The following is a 19986-nucleotide window of genomic DNA, read 5'->3' as shown; positions in this document are numbered from 1 at the left end:
CAAAAGAATAAGGAGACCGGTTTGAAAAAGTTCTAGAGATCAAACACTAACAAAAAAGTCAACAATGCAACTAAAACATATAAATAAACTACACATATACCTCATAAACTAGGCCAAAACATATAACAATCACACAAAGCTCGTAACATTTTCCCATCTCGGGACCCTAATCCTATACGTCCACTATTAAATAAGGGAATCCCTACCCTACTCCAAGGTCTTCAACAGAGAAAAACAATCCTCCATAAAGAGCAAGAAACCACATGGAAACTAAAAGAAAAGAAAACAAAAAGAGAAAAAAGGGCCATAACTTCTCAGAAAAGCCACATATTCTCAGCCCTGGCTGTCTTCTTCATATGTCATTCTCCTATATCTCATTTTTTCAATATTTTCTGTCAACCATGAAAAAACTCAACCAACTTAATAAAGCTTCCTCCTGATGCCAAAGCAAATTACTTGGGATATACCTTTTTTTTGGGCTGAAATAGGCCTTGTAAGGGAGTGGCTGTATTAATACTTTCTTGGGCTGAATTCATCAATGAAGTTCATGGATGATTTTTCACATCAATATAATACATCATTCTCTTCTCTGTAGTATCATGTCTAGCTAGCTATGACCATAGGAAGTTAGGAAAAATTGGTAAGTTTGATATTGCTTTTAGATCGATAGTAAAGATGTTTTTAACAAAGTGGGCAAAGTGAGTATAATTAGGTACGTAGTTAAAATGAAGGAAAAACCAAACGAGTACTCATAGCTTGAGATATTATTTGAGAATATTGGTCCTTGAGTACTTTCTAAAACAAAAACATCGAGCATCAGGACAAGGCTCTTTGTATCGATAAAACTAATTTTGATTTCTTTATCCATGGAAATGTATAGTTGTTGCATTCGTCAATAAGAGTATTCGACAATTTCTCTAACGTTGGAAGAGTTTTCTTGAGGAAGGTGAGTATTATTTCTATTTATTTAAATTTACAACAATAACTCCAACTCCTATCCTACGACGAGAGAGAAGCAGATTGAAGTGTCTATATTTTTAGATTATTTCACATGATATAATGAATGAAGATGTTTCTACGTTTTTTTTGTAACATAATATAAATAGTTAAATCTACTAGTCAACTACAAGGTCAAAATGTTTTCCATGTTGACTTCTTGCACTCAATCCACACATCCTTTCTCCTAACTTGATTGATGCAATCGTCTCAAAAAATGGATCTATTCCTCCTACCCCCTAAAACTCAACTTATAAATCGCTATAAACTTTTCCATTATCTCTTAGAGAACTTTGATTTGAAATCATATATTGCACTCCCAAATCACACGAAAGCAATCTCATTCTTGGCATTAGTCTTCAATCTCCATCATTCTCAATCATATATAAAAAAATAATAGGAAGAAAATTATTAATAGCGTCATTCCAACTAAAAACTTAAGCTTTCATCAAATTGCCACGTCCCCATTCTATAAATGATCTCGAGGACTACATTTTACCGCTCAATCTAAGTAGATTTTTGGAAAAAAAAATTCCTAAAAATGAATAACTATCAAAATAATTCTAAATAATCTCTTAGACTAATTTTGGTGGTGAACAATTGACCCCTTAATTTTGTCAATAATGATAAACTCACACTAAATTTGAAATCATTTAAAAATAAACAAAAATCCCTTTACAAGTCATCCGATTTTGTGAACACGTTTTATCTATAAATTTGCAAGTTGGCAAATGGCATAAACTAAACTGAAACTGAAAAAATCGCCGATCTAAATCCAGTGCGGCCGATGTTTTCAACCGCTGAACTGAGAAGCCCTTCGCCTCTGGGGCGGGCCCCACCTACCCAGCTCCACCTGCACGATCTTATAACCATAACTATTTTTTATTTTCATTTTTCATTTTAAAAACTTTTCCTCTTAAAAGACCATTTCATTTGCATCTAATGCGTCTCCATTCATATTTTCTGGGATTGTAATTAAATTCCAGAAAATATATTTGATTATTAATTGTCATTTTTAATTTATATTGTATTTTTTTTTTGTTTCTCTTTGATATTTTTATTAGCGGCGACGGCGAGAGATTCGATCACGGGAACTCAGGCTCAATAATTAGTAGTTGGATGCAGAGAAAAAAAGAAAAAAGGAAAATAGGAAAAAAAGAAGGTGAAATTCAGTCACTGGAGAGCCCAAATCTGGACCTTCATCGTCTGTTTCTACTTGGACTGCAAACTGAAATCCACTTCGATGCACTTCTCTGCTGCTTTTTCCGCTTTTGTTTTCGCCGGAGTTTGTTGTTAGCTTCACTCGTCTAACCCTAGCTGCGTTTGACAATTGCGGGAAGTCAATTTCTGTGGTATTCTCTCCTATCTGATTGCAATTCTGTTCTGTTTGTTCCAATCTGATGTCGACTTTGTTTTTGTTCGTTTCAGCTGCTTCTCTTATCTGATATGCATTTGTTTTTACTTTAAACTAAAAGGATTTAAGCGATTGCTGATGTGGAGTGTTAATTGTGCATCGTGAAGTTAGAATTTTGTTAGTTACGAGTTGAAGTTGGAATTCGTTTGTTTGCGCCAATTGAATGTGGTGTCTGGATTTGGGAATTGGAGATTTTTGTCAGTGTTTGCTGTAGATTTTAGTTTGAAGATTTGAAAGTTGGAACACTATGGTCTTTTTATCGAAAGGTTATTCATTTATTTGTCGTTCTGCTGACAGGACGTATTTCCTTGTTAGTGAGGTGATGAATGGGTAGTCACGAATCCAGTGTTTGAGAAATTTTGTTTGAAAAGCTATGTTGGGTTGGGGGCTAGAGCCACAATAAGTAAACATAGCTTGTTCTGTAGATTAGCATCCTTCCTGTAGCAAGCTCTTAGGAGAGCGTGTTAGAAGAGTCAGGTCATGCATAAGCGTGCTCCTAGCCTCTATCATTTGATATCCGTAAAGGATCAAGGGTTTTTACACCCCTTTCCCTCCCCTTATTATTTTTTTTTTCCCAGTTATAGGAATCACACCTTCAATTAACAATTAAGAATACAGAATAGAGGGATAGGGTAGTAAGCCAACGGATATTTAAGAAGAAGCATTGAGGACTGTATCAGAAGACGATCAGGACATACCAACCTACCTAAGGAAAGATACATGCATGTGTCCATACTTCTTCTGTGGGTAGTGTGGGATGGCAACATACTTGGGGTTCGGTTGGATTGCAGTAGAGGTAAAGGATATAATGGTAGATTGGTAGTAATACCAAAATGCCTAGGGATAGGAAATTTTGGGTACGAGTCTCTGGGTTTTACAATGTAAGAGAAAAATCACAGTTGGGCTCTATGATTGATGGTCAATGCTGTAATTAGGGTTGGAGTTCTAGCTTTCAGTAAGACGCAGGGAAATAGCATAGCAATACTAATATAACTAAGGTTGGGACTAGGTTGATCGTTCCACTTTCCAGGTCAGATGGAAGCCATTGGAGTTCAGTGTAGTGAATTTGGCAGGAGTGGCAGCAAATGTACAACTTGCTGAAGTTGGAGAATCTTCCTAAGCAAGCAAGCACACAAGGAAGGTTGGAACTGGAAGTGGTTTACAGGTGGGATGGAAGTAGTTGGAGTTTGGTGTAGCAAATTCGGCTGGAATAGTCGTGAATGAACAACTTCAGCAAGTTGGCGAATCTTTATAATAGAAATCTTAAATGTAGGAGAGAAGGAAAGAGGCTAATTACAAGTATAATGTTGTTAGGAAGGTCTGTGGGGTTTTTATTTTTCCTTATTCTCCCTAAGGGAGCTGTTATTATAACCTTTGACTGGTGTATCCATTAATGAAATTCGTTTTTGTTAAAAAAAAAACAATACAAGTATAACCGCAATGTGGGGGCTGGATGTTGCCAATTGTGGCCAACTAATCGTAGATGATATGGTATATATTCAATGGTTAAGGATGATGACAGAAAGGAGCCAAATATTATTGTGCAGGACAGCAGGAGTCGAAAGGCAGCATTATTTTAGGGTTGAGATGATGTTATGCAAGCTGCCATTGTGCAGCAATGGGACATAGTTTGGGAGAATGTTGGGTCTAGAGCATCCTTTCAGCCTCATACAATTTGCCCTAGTCCCTGGTAAAAAAATTATAGTCGATTGGCATGCTTCCACATAAATCACCATGAACTTGGGAGGAGATGGTGCCAATCAATTACCAACACTTGATGCACATCTTGATGACAAGGTGTGTTTTGGGAGCTCAGTAATGATAGGATTTTCATTAATGTTATATTAGTCATAATCAGGGAGTTTGTTAGTCTGAAGATGACTATATAAATGGAGTGTGCGAGAGGGGGTGATGTTTGGAAATTTGTAGTTTGGGATTGAGCTTGCTCAAGAGGGAGGTATCAAAGGTCCCTGGATTACTTAAATTATTTCACTCTATTTTTTTGTTCTATACAATATCCATTCTAATTTTATAGTTTCTATCAATATTGAACAACGTTTCTTGGTGTGGCTAATGTACCATCCTGTATTACCTTGTATGGCCTCTGGGCTTGGCTGTGTGGTGTTTAACAAGTGTTAAAATACATGCATTAGTTGCTTATTCTTGAAAGCTGTTATGATGGAATTATTGAATGTACTTCTGCAGTCATATAGTTCCTATCATTTTCTACATATATGATGTATACTTTTAAATTCACATCAGTCATGAAATGATAATTACTAGAATAAACAGTTAAGAAAAGTAGCTGGTTAAATAATTTTCGATCTTGGCAAATTTGACATGAAAATTTGGAATTTTGTGCATATATTTTGACCCAAACTGTTGCATGTTTCAGAGAGTTCATGAAGTAAAGTGACTTTTGATTTGTCTACATTCATTTTCAGTTGTGAAAATCTAAAAGTAAGTCTTTGTTGGAGCTTTGTTAGATTTTCTAAATTTCTTCCCCTTTTGAGTTTGTTACCACACTTGTTCCTTTTGCCTCTAATATGCCTTGTTCTTCATCATATTTATATGTGCAGAAATTTTTTCAGTGGTCTTGGGAGCTTTGTTCAGTTGTTGGCATGCATATTGATATCAACTTTTTGGGGTTCATCGGATGAACTCATTTTCCAATTGTCTTGATGCAGTTACGAATTATTTACAGTGTCCTGCTGCTCTGAGAAACATGCCATCGAAATGGAAGATGCCTTACATTGATTTGAAGATTATTTCTTCAGAATACATTCTATTTAATTTTACATCAGTTGGGACATCGGTGGGCAAAAAAGGTTCACTACTGTAATGTAAAAGGAAAATTATGGAGAATCCTTCAGAAAAAAAATATCCATTGAATGCAAAGGATTATAACTTACATGAAGAAGTTGGTGAAGGCGTCAGTGCCACTGTGTACAAAGCACTGTGCATTCCACTAAATGAGATTGTCGCTATAAAGGTTCTTGATTTGGAGAAGTGCAACAATGACCTAGTATGTTGTTCAACCTCTGGGATTTTTTTTCTTTCTCATTTTAATAACACTTGTGGAGCTTTTTTCACCTTTTGTATGTGATTACCTTGTTTCATAAGTCCTAACTGTATCTTTCAGCAAAAAGTTATTTATATTTCTTATATATCCGAACTTTAATGTTTTTTTTTTTTATAAAGTGGAGTCACCGTTTCTCAAGTAAGCAATGTCATCATTTTGGGGGAACTGGATTATTCTGTTCTACACAGATTGTTCTGTTATGCCTGCTATTGTTTTCCCTTCCGTTTAATGTGTTTCTTTATCTGACCTAGCATTTAATGTATTTAACCATTCAATTTACATTCCAGAAAATTTTAAGTTTGCTGTATTAGGGATATCACTTTGAGGATATTCTCTCTCCCCCTTTCTTTCCTAATATCCTCAAGCATAATTCTTATATATATATATATATTTTATTTACATTAGGAGCATATTTTAGATTTACCCGCGCAGTATTTGGCAAATTTGACAAAGTCATTTTAAGACAAGCAACTAGTCTGATAAAATTTTTCTAAAAACAATTGTTATGCATTGTGTTTTTACAACTAATGTTGGAAGAAATTGTTCAGGATGGTATTCGACGAGAAGTTCAAACAATGACTTTGATTGATCATCCAAATTTATTAAGAGCACATTGTTCATTCACAGCTGGCCACCACCTCTGGGTTGTGATGCCTTACATGTCTGGGGGATCTTGCCTTCATATTATGAAATCTACTTATTCTGAAGGTTTTGATGAGCCTGTCATAGCTACTTTGTTGCGCGAGGTTCTGAAAGCTCTTGTTTATCTTCATGCTCATGGCCACATTCATAGAGATGTAAAGGTTGAGTACAGCTCCAAGATCTTATCATATTTTGACAAACATATTGTTAATAATTGAATAGCACTGCTGGATACCAATGCAACATTTAGTAAAAGAAATAACAATAGCATCCTAGAAACTAAGGTCACAAGCATTTAATATAATTTGTTCAAAAAACATGTAATGTGTTTGACAGGGCTAGAAATCTTTATTATGGAGAATGCAGAACCTTGTCTCTAAATTTAGTTTTTTCAACTTATGAGCTTTACCTGGAGAATAGCTAATTTCATTCTTTATCCATATGAACTCCAGTAAGGAGATGAGAGGTGAAAGACCTTCTCGTGTTAGAGATAAAATAATATTCAAGTTTTCAACTACTTCCCACCTGAGATAACTGATGCCTTGCATTGAACTACACCTCCATGCAGTTGCTAGCAACGATGGTAGTCCCACATAAGTCTCTTGAGTTTCCTATTGAACTAAATGTTAATGGACGACTACATACTGAACAATCTAGCTCAATTTTGTACTTTGGCCATTGGGTGGCATTGGAGTTTCTTCTCCTGCATGTCAAGACATTAATTCAAGACATAATGTTGTTAGGTGATTTGTCCCTTTTCTAGGTAAAGTTATTTACTCTGTTGTTTTTGTTATTTGTATTTTGCCTTATTTTTTGGCAGGCTGGGAATATTTTAATTGATTCTAATGGTACGGTCAAGTTAGCTGATTTTGGAGTCTCAGCCTGCATGTTTGATACTGGAGATAGGCAACGCTCAAGAAACACATTTGTTGGAACTCCTTGCTGGTACCCTTCCATTCCTCACTAGATATTTTGGGGTTGTTCTGTTATTCGTTGATTTAGAGCTGTAACTAAAAAGAAGGGAAGTAATGCTGAGACATTTCCTCTTTTGAAATCCTCAGGATGGCACCTGAGGTTATGCAGCAATTACATGGATATGACTTCAAGTGAGTAGGTTGCTTATCTGCATGTGATGTGATATCTCGTCACTTATATTATAGTATTTCTTCTTCTTCTTTTTTTTTTTTATTAGTATCGTGCAGAAGGGTAAGGCTAAGCCAGAAGTTTTTTCTGTGATACGCTTTCTTTTATGTGTCTTTTTCTTCCTTTCTGAAATAGGGCAGACATCTGGTCATTTGGAATAACAGCACTTGAACTGGCTCATGGGCATGCTCCATTTTCAAAGTACCCACCAATGAAAGTATGTTCTCAATGTCCTTATCAGTTTTTTCTGTGAACATGTAAAAACTTGTGAAATTACTGATGTATATGACTGCTGTATTTGTCTAAGTTCAACCTTCGTATGTTACTCAGCACTTTGGCATTATCAATTTTTTCTGTGGAAACGAAAGCATTGTGAACTTACTGGTGTATATGACCGCTGTAGTTGACTAAGTTCAACTTTTGTATGTCACTCGGTTCTTTGGCATTACAGGTTTTGCTAATGACATTACAAAATGCTCCTCCTGGTCTCGACTATGAAAGAGATAAGAGGTTCTCTAAGGTATGTGATCTCATAGGGAGCTTTAAATACCCACCGATTTTTATAATTTTGTTTATGTTTTGTTATTTCAGGAGCCTTCCTTTTATTTTCTCTCCCCTCTCTTGTTTATATCATTTTTTGTAATAAAAATTTCTTATTATATATATATATATATATATATATTTATTTATTTATTTATTTATTTATTTATTTTGGCTTCAGTCGTTCAAAGAAATGGTGGCTACATGCCTAGTGAAGGATCCTAAGAAACGGCCAAGTTCAGAGAAGCTCTTAAAGCACCCATTTTTTAAACAAGCCCGTTCAGTTGATTATCTTGCTCGAACAATTCTGGATGGCCTTTCTCCATTAGGGGAACGTTTTAAGAAGCTACAGGTCTTAAGCTTATCTCAGGCCTTTCTTTTCCCAGCTTGGACAACTTTCTAGAAAACATGGATAGTTCGTTCAATCGTTTGTCTTTTTCCTTTACAGGCAAAAGAAGCTGATCTTCTAGGGCAGAACAAGGCTTTGTATGGGGACAAGGAGCATTTGTCACAGGTGCTAATTATAAAAACTTAACATCTGAGATGTTGAAGGCTATATAATTTTTGTATGATGGTTTAAGATGCATGCTTGTGCTATTGGCATTTTGGCTTTGGACCCTAGATTTCAGGTGTGTTGTACTCAACACAAAAGCATATGACTCGAGTAAATGATTGCAAACACCACATGAAAATCAATATAACTCAAGGCTTCTTCAAGAAATTGCTTCTAATAGTTTTCAGGAAAACGACCCATGTCATGGAGAACCCCATAGCGATCCAAAATAATTCTTGGTTGTTTTAATAATTGTGAAATGATACCTTATCGGACCATTGATTGGAGACAAATAATATGTAAAAGTAAGGGCAAACAGGAACAACTAGTTTTCTACTCCTCGGTTTATTTGTACATCTCAATTGCTTGATCTGAATGTACTTCAAGTTTGTTAATTGTATATTGTTTAAAATAAAGAAAAAGTTAGTATCTTTTGTCTTGGCTTTGCGTTATTGTTATCTAAATTCTGTTATCCTGCACAGCAAGAGTATATTCGAGGAATTAGTGCCTGGAACTTCAATCTTGAGGATTTAAAGAATCAGGCTGCCCTTGTAAGTATTAATATTGCCTAATTTAGTGTTTACGGAAATTTATGCCTCAATTTCTTAGCAGAATTGTTAGTGAAGTCTTTTTACATTCTGACTATTGAGTTTCCTGCAGATTCAAGATGATGATATGTCAAACATAGAAGATTTAGATGTACATACAACAAAGCAAAGAAACAAGAATAATGATTTTAGCTTTCCAGTAGAGGGTTCATCCCTTGAAAAGCCGAATCACCTAACTGCTGCAGCTAGTCAGGAGGTTTTACTGCCTATGAATTCAAAACCTTCTTTACTAAAATCTTTTATTGTTGACATGGAAAAACTAGCATCTGTTATTTGAATCAATAGTTCAAATAGTCTGTTGACTATAGACCAAACATTTTCTGACATCCTTTTTCCTGTCCGTCTGTTTTAGGATGGTTTCAGTGATCTTCATGATCTGGAGAGCTCCCTTGCTTCTTTCCCTATAAAACCTCTCGAAGCACTGAAGTATGGTTATTTTCTATTAACCCCCATAGTCTATTAGTTATTATGTAAATTTCCCTAGAACATCTATACTAAATAAACGTCAAGAAATTAATTTTGTACTCTGAACAATTTGTAAGTTTTTCATTTTATGTTGCATTCATATTTTACTTTACAATTTTGGAAAAACTAGTGAATTTTGATCTGATATTTTAAAGAGAAACGGAAATAACAATTTCTATTTGTTGTAATGGTGCATTTTGATAATTCAATGCAGAGATTGTTTTGACATCTATGAAGATATAAGCACAGACAGTGTAAGGCCAGGGGATCGAGAAAATGGAAGAACTGAGGGTGAAAGTTCAGGGCAAAGTGGTTCCTTACCACGTCATTACATGGCAGAGAATAAGAGGTCCTTCAGTGGTTCACTAATCTCTGACAATGCAGTTTCCCCTAAAAAGATTATTGTAGATGGTGATAGGTATGCTTTATTCTGATTAATATTGATAGTGTTGTGTATGCAATTGCGCATTATGTTTTTGTGTTCATGGTTCGTTAGTTTCAGAGAAGCCACCGTTCATCTGTCCTCACCCACTATATAGATAATAAGCTTGTTACTTGAGGGTGAGCCTTTTTGTTCAACTGATTATTTGAAGGAAATTGACTTATTATTTTATTTTCTTTATTTTAAGTCCGAGGGATCCTTGGCCATCTCCTCACACTACAAACACCATTAAGGCCAAAGGCAAAAAGCAGCCAATATTCTTAACAGAAAGAAAGGCAGCCACCGTCCATGATGTTGCTTTTAAATTTAAATTTGAGAATGAGCTTCTTTTGGTTGATTTAATGTTTCTTTTTTGGATGTTCACAATGTGGTTTAGGCAAGTATGGCCTTGACTCGTTTTCTTCAATTTTCAATGAAGGGACTATCTTCAGTCAAAACTTCCAGCTGAGCGTAGTTACAGTGGTCCATTATTATATCGCCAGAAAAGAGATACAAGTAATATTTCAGCTGGTATGTCTTTAGGAATCTCCTCTCTGGTTTTAAATTATTTCATATTTACAACTTAAGGTAATAATATTCCTTCATATCTTTTTTAGTCGATGATACATCAGATGGAACAGTTGTCCAACGCAAGGGGCGATTTAAAGTTACTTCGGCAGAGCTCAGTCCAAAGGTATTTTTGATTCAATTTTGATATCCTGTACTCAACTCAATCATCTTGCAGATTCTGACCATGTCTAGAAGGGAAGTATCGTAGAGATTAACAACTTAAAGGTTCTTTATACACAAAATCTGACATTCTTTTGAATTGGAGCCCCTTTATGTAATTTGCTTGTCTTGTTTCTTTTCTTTTTTCTTTCTCTTGTTTTGGTTGTTTCTTGGCCCTTTAGACTTTTTTTTTTCCTTTTTTTTTAAATATATATTTCCCTCTTGTAATCTTTCCTTTATTCTCAATGAAAGTTTTGTTTTTCATTAAAATAAAAAAATCTATAGTAAATTGGTCCATGATAGAAAGCATGCTAACTTTTGTCTCAGTTTGTTTTTCCTGGCCAACGCTACCTTTTCTAGTGTGATCCTTGAAATACCATCAAGTTTGATCCTCATTATTATGTTTATGTAACCATGTCAGGGAGAAAAAAACTCAAAGGTCAGGAGTTTCAGTTTTGTTCTTTCATGGGCTGTTTGAACATTTTCAGAAAGATGAACTTTCTTTTGCAAATTTTCATTATGCTCGTGAGCACATGCTAGGCTGCTCAAGTTTTAGTTAAATTCCTTTGTATTTGTGAAACATTTTATTTTGAATAATTTGAGAAAATATTGTGGCGTAAACCAATAATAAGAAAATATGATATTATTGAGTAACCTCAACAAGGGAGGTAGGCCTCCTTTTTATAGGAAGAGGACCTCGGACAGATTAGAGCTAGCCGAAACAAACTTAACAAACTAACAGAACCTAACAGCTAACTAACCTATAACTCAAATTTAGAATTGACTACTTCATAGATCACATCATATTGTGACGTTAAGATATTTCTCTCTACACAGAAATTGGGGTTTATTATCTTCTGTTCAAGTTTATTTGTTACAGTGAACCACTTTGATACTTGATTTTGTTTCCTGTTATTTCAATTTCACGTAATGCATGCTGTTCGTGCTTGCTTTTGCAACTGATTTAGTATATTGCATTTCCTTCTACATTATTGACTAGTTGAGGCTCTTGGTACTTTTTATTGGTAGAAAGTTTCCCCATCAAACATAGCCTTGTTTTCAAGTGAAGTTTTGATTATGTCAATTTTTAATTTTAACTCATGTCCCAATTTATCAATTTAGGTATGGTGCAACTTAGGATATGACTTATTTTGAACAATTTGAGCAAAATTTTGTGACGAAATGTTTCTTTACATAGAAATTGAAGTATGTGCTCTTTCTAAGTTTACATGTTATAGTGAACAAGTGGTGGTACTTGTGGATCTGTTACCGGTTATTTCCATTTTATACCTTGCATGCATTTTTGTTCATCTTTGCTGGTTAATTTCATGCACTTTATTCTGCATTATCGACTTTTTATGAGGCTCTTGGTACATTTGATTGGTAAAAAACTTTCCTGTCAAATGTATACCATTGCTTTTAAGTGGACTTTTGATCACTAGTTTTCATTTGATTTCCTACATCACCAGTTTGGATATGGTATGACATAGGATTTTGTTCATTTGACTTCTCAATAACCAATGAACTTAGACATTTACCTTTTAGGCAATGGCTTTGTAACCATTGCCATTCTCTTTTTGTATTTAGGGTCCTATGACGGGCTCATTTAGTCCAGTCTGCGGAGGGACGATAAGTCCGACGTCCCTGAACTTTACACCTGCTCTGCTCCTCCCACCGATGCAATGCATTTTGCAGCAGAACATCCTGCAACGGGTCTGTTTTGATTACCTTCTTATTTCCAAGGGCAACGCTTCAAAATAAATTTCTTATTTTTCTCCATTAATGCTGACAGGAAGAGATCGTCAAATTGATCAAGTATTTGGAACAAATGACTGGTATTTCCCCATTTTTTATTTTATAAATGGCTTTTTGGCACCTTTTCTTCTGCTATATCTTTGTTGACTGACTCAGGCAAGAATCCAGATGTATCAGAGACAGTCACCAGTGAAACTCTGCAGGTATGTAGATGAATTTAAAAGCTGCTAACTAGTACATAATTGAGCGCAACCAACTTCCAGTGAAAAGAAATGAATGCAACTATTTGTGCTTTGAACGTGACAATTTCTAGGCCTCAAAGTAATAGTTATGTTTATATGATGTCCAGATGCCTCCGGCTTCCTCTAGGGAAAGAGAGTTACAATCTCAGGTCGTTCATTTGCAACAGAGGTATTACTTCAAGTCCAATGAATTCAACTTGCCTTTCTATTTCCAACCAAACTTTCATGGAACTAATGTTATATCTGTTTTTCGAATTTCAGAATCGATAATCTTGCTGAGGAATTAGAGAAGCAGAAGTTGAAAAACGCCGAGGTTTTGCATCATACTTGACTGGAAACTCAAGTTTATTTTGTTTCATTGCCTCGAATATAGTGCGCTTTGTGATGCAAGTGATCAGTCTTTTTGTCTCTTTGGTTTTCACAGTTTGAAAGACACATGATGCGCAATGGGTAGCTCTCATCCTGAGGCCTTGGTTCCTGGATTATTCTTTAGCAATTCATGTGAGGCTGTCTCTGCCTGCAAATTTCAGTGGATGATGATGATATGGCCAAATCTTTATTGTATTTGTAGTGTACTATAAGTGTGATGTCAAAAGGCAGACACCAAAAATTTTGTGATGTTCTTTAATGTATTTCCTATGTATCTTGTAATGCTGATCGTGTAATATATTGCAGTTTCTTTCTCTTGCTTTCTCACACTTGCTTCTAAGCCTACAGTTAATACACAGAATATTGAATCATATTCTCGTGCAAAACAATAGCGTTAAAGTTCAACATTTCCACTACCAAACACTTGAAAACCTATTTTAGAGATTCATTTATTGCATTTGAAATAAGTAGCCATGACTCTTGTTTATTGATGTCATAAGTTTTATTATGTGCTTCAAAGCAAGTTTTTACGTAATTATATCTCAAATATAGGACAAAATATATAATTGATCTACAATAACAAACCATTAGCTACATCAGTTTTCTTTTTAATCAAGTATTTTAAATAACTAAACCTTCGTAAAAAAGTTGCATAGAATAAAATGACTTGCAAGCCATATGTGTGCACATTGAACGGTTGGTATCTAGTTAAAAGGCAAAGTAGCGAGGTCAAAGGTTTAAATTTCCACTTTTACCCATCGTTGATTGCTATCGGTGCACAAACTTGGACCAAAAGGATATTTTGCCCAAAATCAAGACTGTGATTGAGGTCAAGAGAGGTTAATAGACGTTGGTGAGGGGTAGAGATAACACTTTCCAACTACTGTTGAGATGCAAAAGGCTAATAGTGAATTTTTATTCATAGAAATTAATTTTATACTATTTTTTAGTAATGCAAACATATAAAAAAAAATCTTTATATTTTTATTTAGATATAAACTCTTCTCTCTCCATTTCTCACTCCCTCCATTCCACTATCCAGTTCCAGCCACAGTGGAATACAGTACATGTGCAACATCATATAAAGCAAGTAGAAATCTAAATATGTATTCCTCACTAAATAAGAACAAACGGGGGTTTCCAAGGCAAAAGTTTACCAAAGTCGATTCTCAGACACAGCAGAAACAATGCCTTTCATCGTCTCCTGCAAAACATAAAACAATCCATTTTAAACTCAGCTCAACTCCCGAAAGCAGGGAAATATATAATTGAGTAATTACCACAGAATGGTCTTTGAGGCCAAGAGAGATTAGTAATGGCTTGTAGGAACCTGACAAACTGCAAATACACAGAAAAAAAAAATAAAAATTCAGCAATGTTATTCGAATATTGTTATCTTGATGGGATGTAAAATGTTCTGAGCTTCGAATACTCAAGCCGTTCAACAAAAATCAAACAGGCTCAAAAACACCAAATATGGAAAGTATCCTATCCATCATAAGGAACCCAAAAAGTCAAGATCCCAAACTTTTACAAGTAATTACTACTTTCATAGTCAGATAGATTATCCACTTTCAAAAGATTCAAAGAGGGCATGCACGCACACACAAGAAGTCAGATGTCCGGAAGGCGTAGGTGAAGAATCCTAACTGTAAGCTTCCACAATGTTGAATTGAAAGGTTTACCTGATTTGTTCGATCAACTGGCGGGCACATGCGACCAGCATCGGCTGCATATTCCATGTATCAGTCACAGCAGTATTCAGTAACAAACTACTAAAACGCAGCTGACTTACCTCATCTCTTTTGCCAAAAACGGTCGAAACTGAGAAGGTTGGCTGCATTGCCATCCCTTCCTCCTTCCTGGGAATTAAAACATATAGATGTAAGAAGCTTCTAATATAGAACAATCAAATAACAAAATCCTATATTTTAGCCTTTATTGCAATGTTTTATTTGTGCCTATGAATCTCAAAGTTCTAAAGCCATTATGTAGGTTTCTTGCAGATGATCGCTAAAAGGAAAAAAAAAAGGCCTTTTATGAATTATGATGATATTGGAACCATTATATTCTAAGGAAACAAGTCATGTATCATGGTGTTAAGCATATATCATGGGTTTGAAGAACTTGAGTAGTTAAGTTTTGATTTCAAGGAAAGTAAACATTATTTAGCCATAGGGATTGTATATTTTAAGTCTATGAAGTTGTAATAGTTGTGATCTTAATTGGGGGCAGTTTGATCACAAAAAATCACTCTGCTTTGCAGTAACGACCGGTAATTGCTCACCTGGCTTGCAGCATTGTCCCCATTGCTCCAATTTGAGTTGCGATAACCTTACAATCAGTTTCAAACATCAGAGATGAAATAACACACTTCTAGTTACCAGAAACCCCATTTCCCCATCGTCCCCAACAAAAACATATGTACTACTAGCAATAATAAAAACCAAACTCCTTTACTGACAAGATAGTGATCATCGTGACGACAAATGACTATATCCGTTTTGATTCCCTGCAAGCACAAAATGTACGAATGAGGTCACTGCCAGATGGATAGTAAAGTGCCTGGAACTAGAACATAGGCAATGGAATTCCCCAAATCATATAACCGCATAGATGAAAGGCAACTAGCCAGAGGGAGAACTATTAGTTCAGCCAGAATGCAGAATGAAGCATTTCTTCAAATGGTTAATACGAGAGTTACTTTTTCCAAAAAAGCCATTTATTTTCGGTACACATTCTGCATATTCATAACTTGAATTCACCAAAAAGCGAACAAATTATCCATTTAACTTTCAAATCACCGAACCCCACTTTAAAATTCGTTTCTATTAATCCAAATTCAAGCTTCCCGCCCGTGATTCACCAATCCGTTTAATAAAAGCAAATAAAAATAGCAGCGGCATTAAATCAAACAGGTTGTGGGCAAACTCGAATCCTTCATAAGAACCCTTAAGAATCAGAACTACGTTTCTACAGGAAAAATCACGAAACAGAAATCCCGAATTCGTTCGGGGGGCGTGGAGGATGGGTTATTTCAATCGGGGGCAAGTAAAATAAAAAAATTACCTTAATCTCGATTGAGACCTGCTTGTGGGAAACGGGAAAGCGGGTACCCGAGATTTCCATGGGGGAAGTAGAATCAAAGTCGTTTAGACTCGGGTCAACTAAATCAGCAAATCAAGTAGGCCTCGCCCACTAACATTTGTAGAATCAAAGTCGTTTAGAGTCGGGTCAATGGGAAAATTTTCAATAATCCACTATGATTTTGGTTTGATCTTCTTTCTTCGCATGTTGGCATTATAATTTTATCTTTATAAATAAATTTTTTTTTAAACTTTTTTCTTTTCTAAGATTATAGGTCGGCGGTTGATCCTTTGGCTTTTACGGCGATACGAACATATTTAAGTAATTGTCGTTCTGTAAGACCATAATGAAAACGCAATTTTTGTTTTTCTTCTAAACGAATACGATATTGAGATTTTTTACCGGACCGCGATTGGTTTTTAAGATCGTTTCCGGTTTTGGGCCTTTTACTAGTTAGTCCCAGTAAAGCCTCCAGACGGCGTATTTTTTTGAAACGAGGCCCTCTGGAACGCAGTATGAAAAGAAATTGCAAAACCGAAGACCAAAATTCAATTGAGAATTAGCTAGTTTGTTTTGACCATGATGGACATGTAGGAAGTTGCACGAATGGAAAATGCAAGATCTCGTCTTGATTTCATAAATTCAAATCCGATATGTTCTTCTTCCAAATACTCTGAATCGCTACAATAAGAAAGATTGCGTAGGGAGAATCTGATTCAACAATTAACCGTGAACAATCCAAAGAAATGACAAATTTGACTCCTCAAGAATGGCGAGGAGCTCATCAAATAGGGACAAATAAGTAATTAAGTAATTAGAATTCCACATTACTTTTAATAAATTACTTACTTTAAATAGTAAATGAAAAATAATATCAAACATTTTTTTCCAAGTCAAGCTGATGAAGTCAATTATCCCCCAATTGTTTTTCATTTTAGTGTGTATTCTTATAGTAAAACCACCCTCATGGGTTTGTTTCATTTTTGTGGACCAATGACAAGGACTTTGAATTTGTTAAAACAAAACTTAAACCTCAAATTTAAATTAAATTTTGACTATTAAATTTTTTAGTTTGAAATATATATTCGTTATACTTGCCTTGGCTACATGTATGCATTTACATTTAAGTTGTTAATTGTTAAATAAATTTATAGCATGTGTTTTAAATTTTCATGAATAAAAATTTGAAAATCTCTTTACCTTTCTATTCAATTAACAAATATTGAATTTGAGAAATTAAGTCAAATTTCTTTTGTCACCTCATAAAAACTTTCGTGGTAACTTGAGTTTATCTTAGACCTTGAACTTATATTAATTATTTTTTATATCTAAATTTTAAATATTTTATCTTAATTCCAAAACCTGACGTATGTGTGAGTTTTTCTTAATACTATTTAGCGTAGATATGGTATAAATATATTTTTTTAATATTTGTTCAATCAATCAATATTTTATATCAACTTAGTGCACCGATAATTGGTATAAGTTATGAGTTCGAATCTCCCCTACGTATTTTATTAAAAAAAAATCTAATAAATATGGTTTAAATCTATTCTTTGTTTAAATATTTACTTAATCAATCAATATTTATGTGCTCAAATATATTAAAAAGCCAAACGTGGTAGCTAGCTATCATATTATGAAATAAATCAAACTTTAATCATCCACAAAAAAATTAATTAAATCTAAAACAATTTTTTATGGAAAACTCAGAGATTAAAAATAGCATTTAAAGATTTAAAGACTAAAATAAAATAAGTAAAAGTTAAGGAACATGTAAAATGAATAAATATACTTAATTTTGTAATTTTGATATTTGTAGAGAAAAAAATACCAACCAAAATAAACTTAATTATCAACATTATTCCAATTTTACCGACCTAAATATAACTCAATTGGTTAAGACATGTATCATCAACTAAAAAGCCGAAAGTACAGTTCAAATCCCTACCTGAACTAAAAAAAAAAAATTTAATTTTAGATTTGGTACAATGTAATAGCTCAACAATCACGACATACATTTATTTATTTTCTTGAAGTAGAATGTTCTTAAAAAAAAAAAAGAAAGAATTTTTAATAATGACATGAGGTTTGAAATTTGGCTTGAGTTAGTCAATAAAACTTGGTATGACCATTGAATGTGCCACAAAGTCGATTGGCTGAAGTTTAAATTATATTTGAAAAACTAGCCTTCTTTCTGCATTTTATTTTTGGGTTGGTGCTCAACTAACTACCCATTGGGAACAACTTTTACTTGGTCGGAATGAAATGAGACAACCTCAAAATCTTCATTTTAAATAAATATAGTAAGATCCATACCTCCTTTAAATTAAAATTAAAAAATTTATTAACTAATCAATCAATAAATCACACAAAATTAAACTAATTAAATGCTCCAAATCAAACCATAAAAGTTACCAAATTTAATCTTGAAAATACATCCAAACATGACCATAAACTAGTAATCACACAAAAATCACTTCATCCAACCACAAAAAATGCCCATAGGTCATAGCTAGGGCATAAAAACAGACATTTGTGACTAATTAACTACATTGATTTCACTATTTCCTCAAGTTTTAGAATCAAGTTTGTTGAGGGGAAACCACGCGGTGCCAAGTGGAGTTACCTCTTGGGAACACGTCGTTATCCTTCTCCACTTGCAAAGTGGGTGAGGGGAGCACATCGAGGCAACGCCGAGTGCACTGAAAGAAGGACAATAAGCATATTGGATAGAGGCACCCAACAGACGCTCCCAACACGGTTTGGGGTACTGTCAAAATGGTGTCATGAACGCGCACCTCATACGTTGTCGCACCACTCAGCGATAGCTAGAAAGAAGATAGAATGCACTCAGGAGGAGTCCCCGCACCCTCAATGGGTTATCCATCCTACCTCACTCGACTTGCCCGCTCTCCATATATAAGGAAAAGGACAACAAGTCAAGGTAAGCCATCTTACCTTTACATCATAACTCTTTGTTTTCTACCTTTTAAAATTTTGAGAGAGGTTACATTTTCTTTAATCTTCTTTGACTAATGGACTCGTTTAAATGTTAAATAACAATAGATTAAATTATATTAGTTTTTTACTAATGCTACCTTGAATTCTAATGCTAAGGATTGAATATGAAGACTTGAGAAACTAAAATAAATATATATATAATTTTTTTTTTTTTTACTTTAAAGACCAAGTTAGAAAATGGAGTATATCAATATTATAATGAAATATCATTTTTTTAATTATATTATGTTTCATAATTAAATCATAATTTTGAAAGAGTAGTTTTATATATATCATTTGTCTGACTGCAGTAGGAAAAAAATTTCTAAAATAAAAATTATCCAAATACATTTTCATAAAAATTTTACTTTAGAAAATAGAAAATCTATTTTGAAAACAATCTCTAAACATTTCCTTGGCTACACAATAACCAATTAATTAATAGCTCTCATGTGATTATTTTTTAATAATATATACTTGTTAAAACAATTATCAACATACTAAATTTAGTGAAAATATGAATGGATCATAGAAAATAAAATTTTCTGTGATCATAAAATAAAATTAAATGTTGAGAGACATGAACTAAAAAATTGTAAAGTTATATATTTTACCATTTTAAAATAAACTTATAATTCACATTAAGAAAATATTAGGTCCAAATTAGTGATATTTTGATGATATGTATTTTTTTATATATTTCATCGACCTTTTTATAACATAAGAAAAATATCAAATCATGTCAAATAAGGTATTAAATGCACATTGGATATGTCGACATTTCTATTGACATTTTCATATATTTATGAATTTGATATCAATATAATCGACATTTCCACAGTATTGTAAAAAAAATCGACAAAATAAAAAATATTAATAAAATATCACTTATATAGACATAAAATTAATATTAATATTTTTAACTTATTTAGAAGAG

General features: G+C 34.0%; 2 protein-coding genes across 6 annotated transcripts; one reads left to right on the top strand and one right to left on the bottom strand.

Annotated features, from left to right (window-relative positions):
• Positions 1-1907: 1907 nt before the first annotated feature.
• LOC111006198 (Protein kinase superfamily protein) lies at positions 1908-13273 on the top strand. Of its 5 annotated transcripts, none has more exons than XM_022277980.2 (22): positions 1909-2348; positions 4806-4870; positions 4990-5435; positions 6041-6295; positions 6955-7079; positions 7196-7240; positions 7413-7494; positions 7729-7797; positions 7999-8169; positions 8266-8331; positions 8853-8921; positions 9031-9174; positions 9331-9404; positions 9658-9861; positions 10304-10395; positions 10482-10558; positions 12181-12306; positions 12386-12428; positions 12517-12551; positions 12698-12759; positions 12852-12903; positions 13015-13273. In XM_022277980.2, the coding sequence occupies exons 3-22, from the start codon at positions 5268-5270 to the stop codon at positions 13042-13044; spliced, it is 1989 nt and encodes a 662-aa protein (XP_022133672.1). In that variant the 5' UTR covers positions 1909-2348; positions 4806-4870; positions 4990-5267; the 3' UTR covers positions 13045-13273. The 5 variants fall into 5 exon arrangements, with proteins under 5 accessions (XP_022133673.1, XP_022133672.1, XP_022133669.1 ...); XM_022277977.2 differs by having other exon boundaries at positions 1910-2348; positions 12505-12551; XM_022277979.2 differs by lacking the exon at positions 4806-4870 and having other exon boundaries at positions 1910-2348; positions 5098-5435; positions 12505-12551.
• Positions 13274-13922: 649 nt separating this feature from the next.
• Positions 13923-16248, bottom strand: LOC111006156 (proteasome assembly chaperone-like protein). Its single transcript, XM_022277925.2, has 7 exons — positions 16029-16248; positions 15424-15471; positions 15247-15293; positions 14755-14821; positions 14645-14688; positions 14240-14297; positions 13923-14163 (listed from the first exon to the last, which is right to left on the bottom strand). Exons 1-7 carry the CDS (start codon positions 16086-16088, stop codon positions 14113-14115), a joined length of 375 nt encoding a protein of 124 aa, XP_022133617.1. The 5' UTR covers positions 16089-16248; the 3' UTR covers positions 13923-14112.
• Positions 16249-19986: the final 3738 nt, after the last annotated feature.

The sequence above is a fragment of the Momordica charantia genome (assembly GCF_013281855.1).
Source record: "Momordica charantia cultivar OHB3-1 chromosome 4 unlocalized genomic scaffold, Mcharantia_2.0 BLBB01000004.1, whole genome shotgun sequence".
NCBI classification, from domain to species: domain Eukaryota; kingdom Viridiplantae; phylum Streptophyta; class Magnoliopsida; order Cucurbitales; family Cucurbitaceae; genus Momordica; species Momordica charantia.
This window is presented reverse-complemented; position numbering and strand designations above follow the sequence as displayed.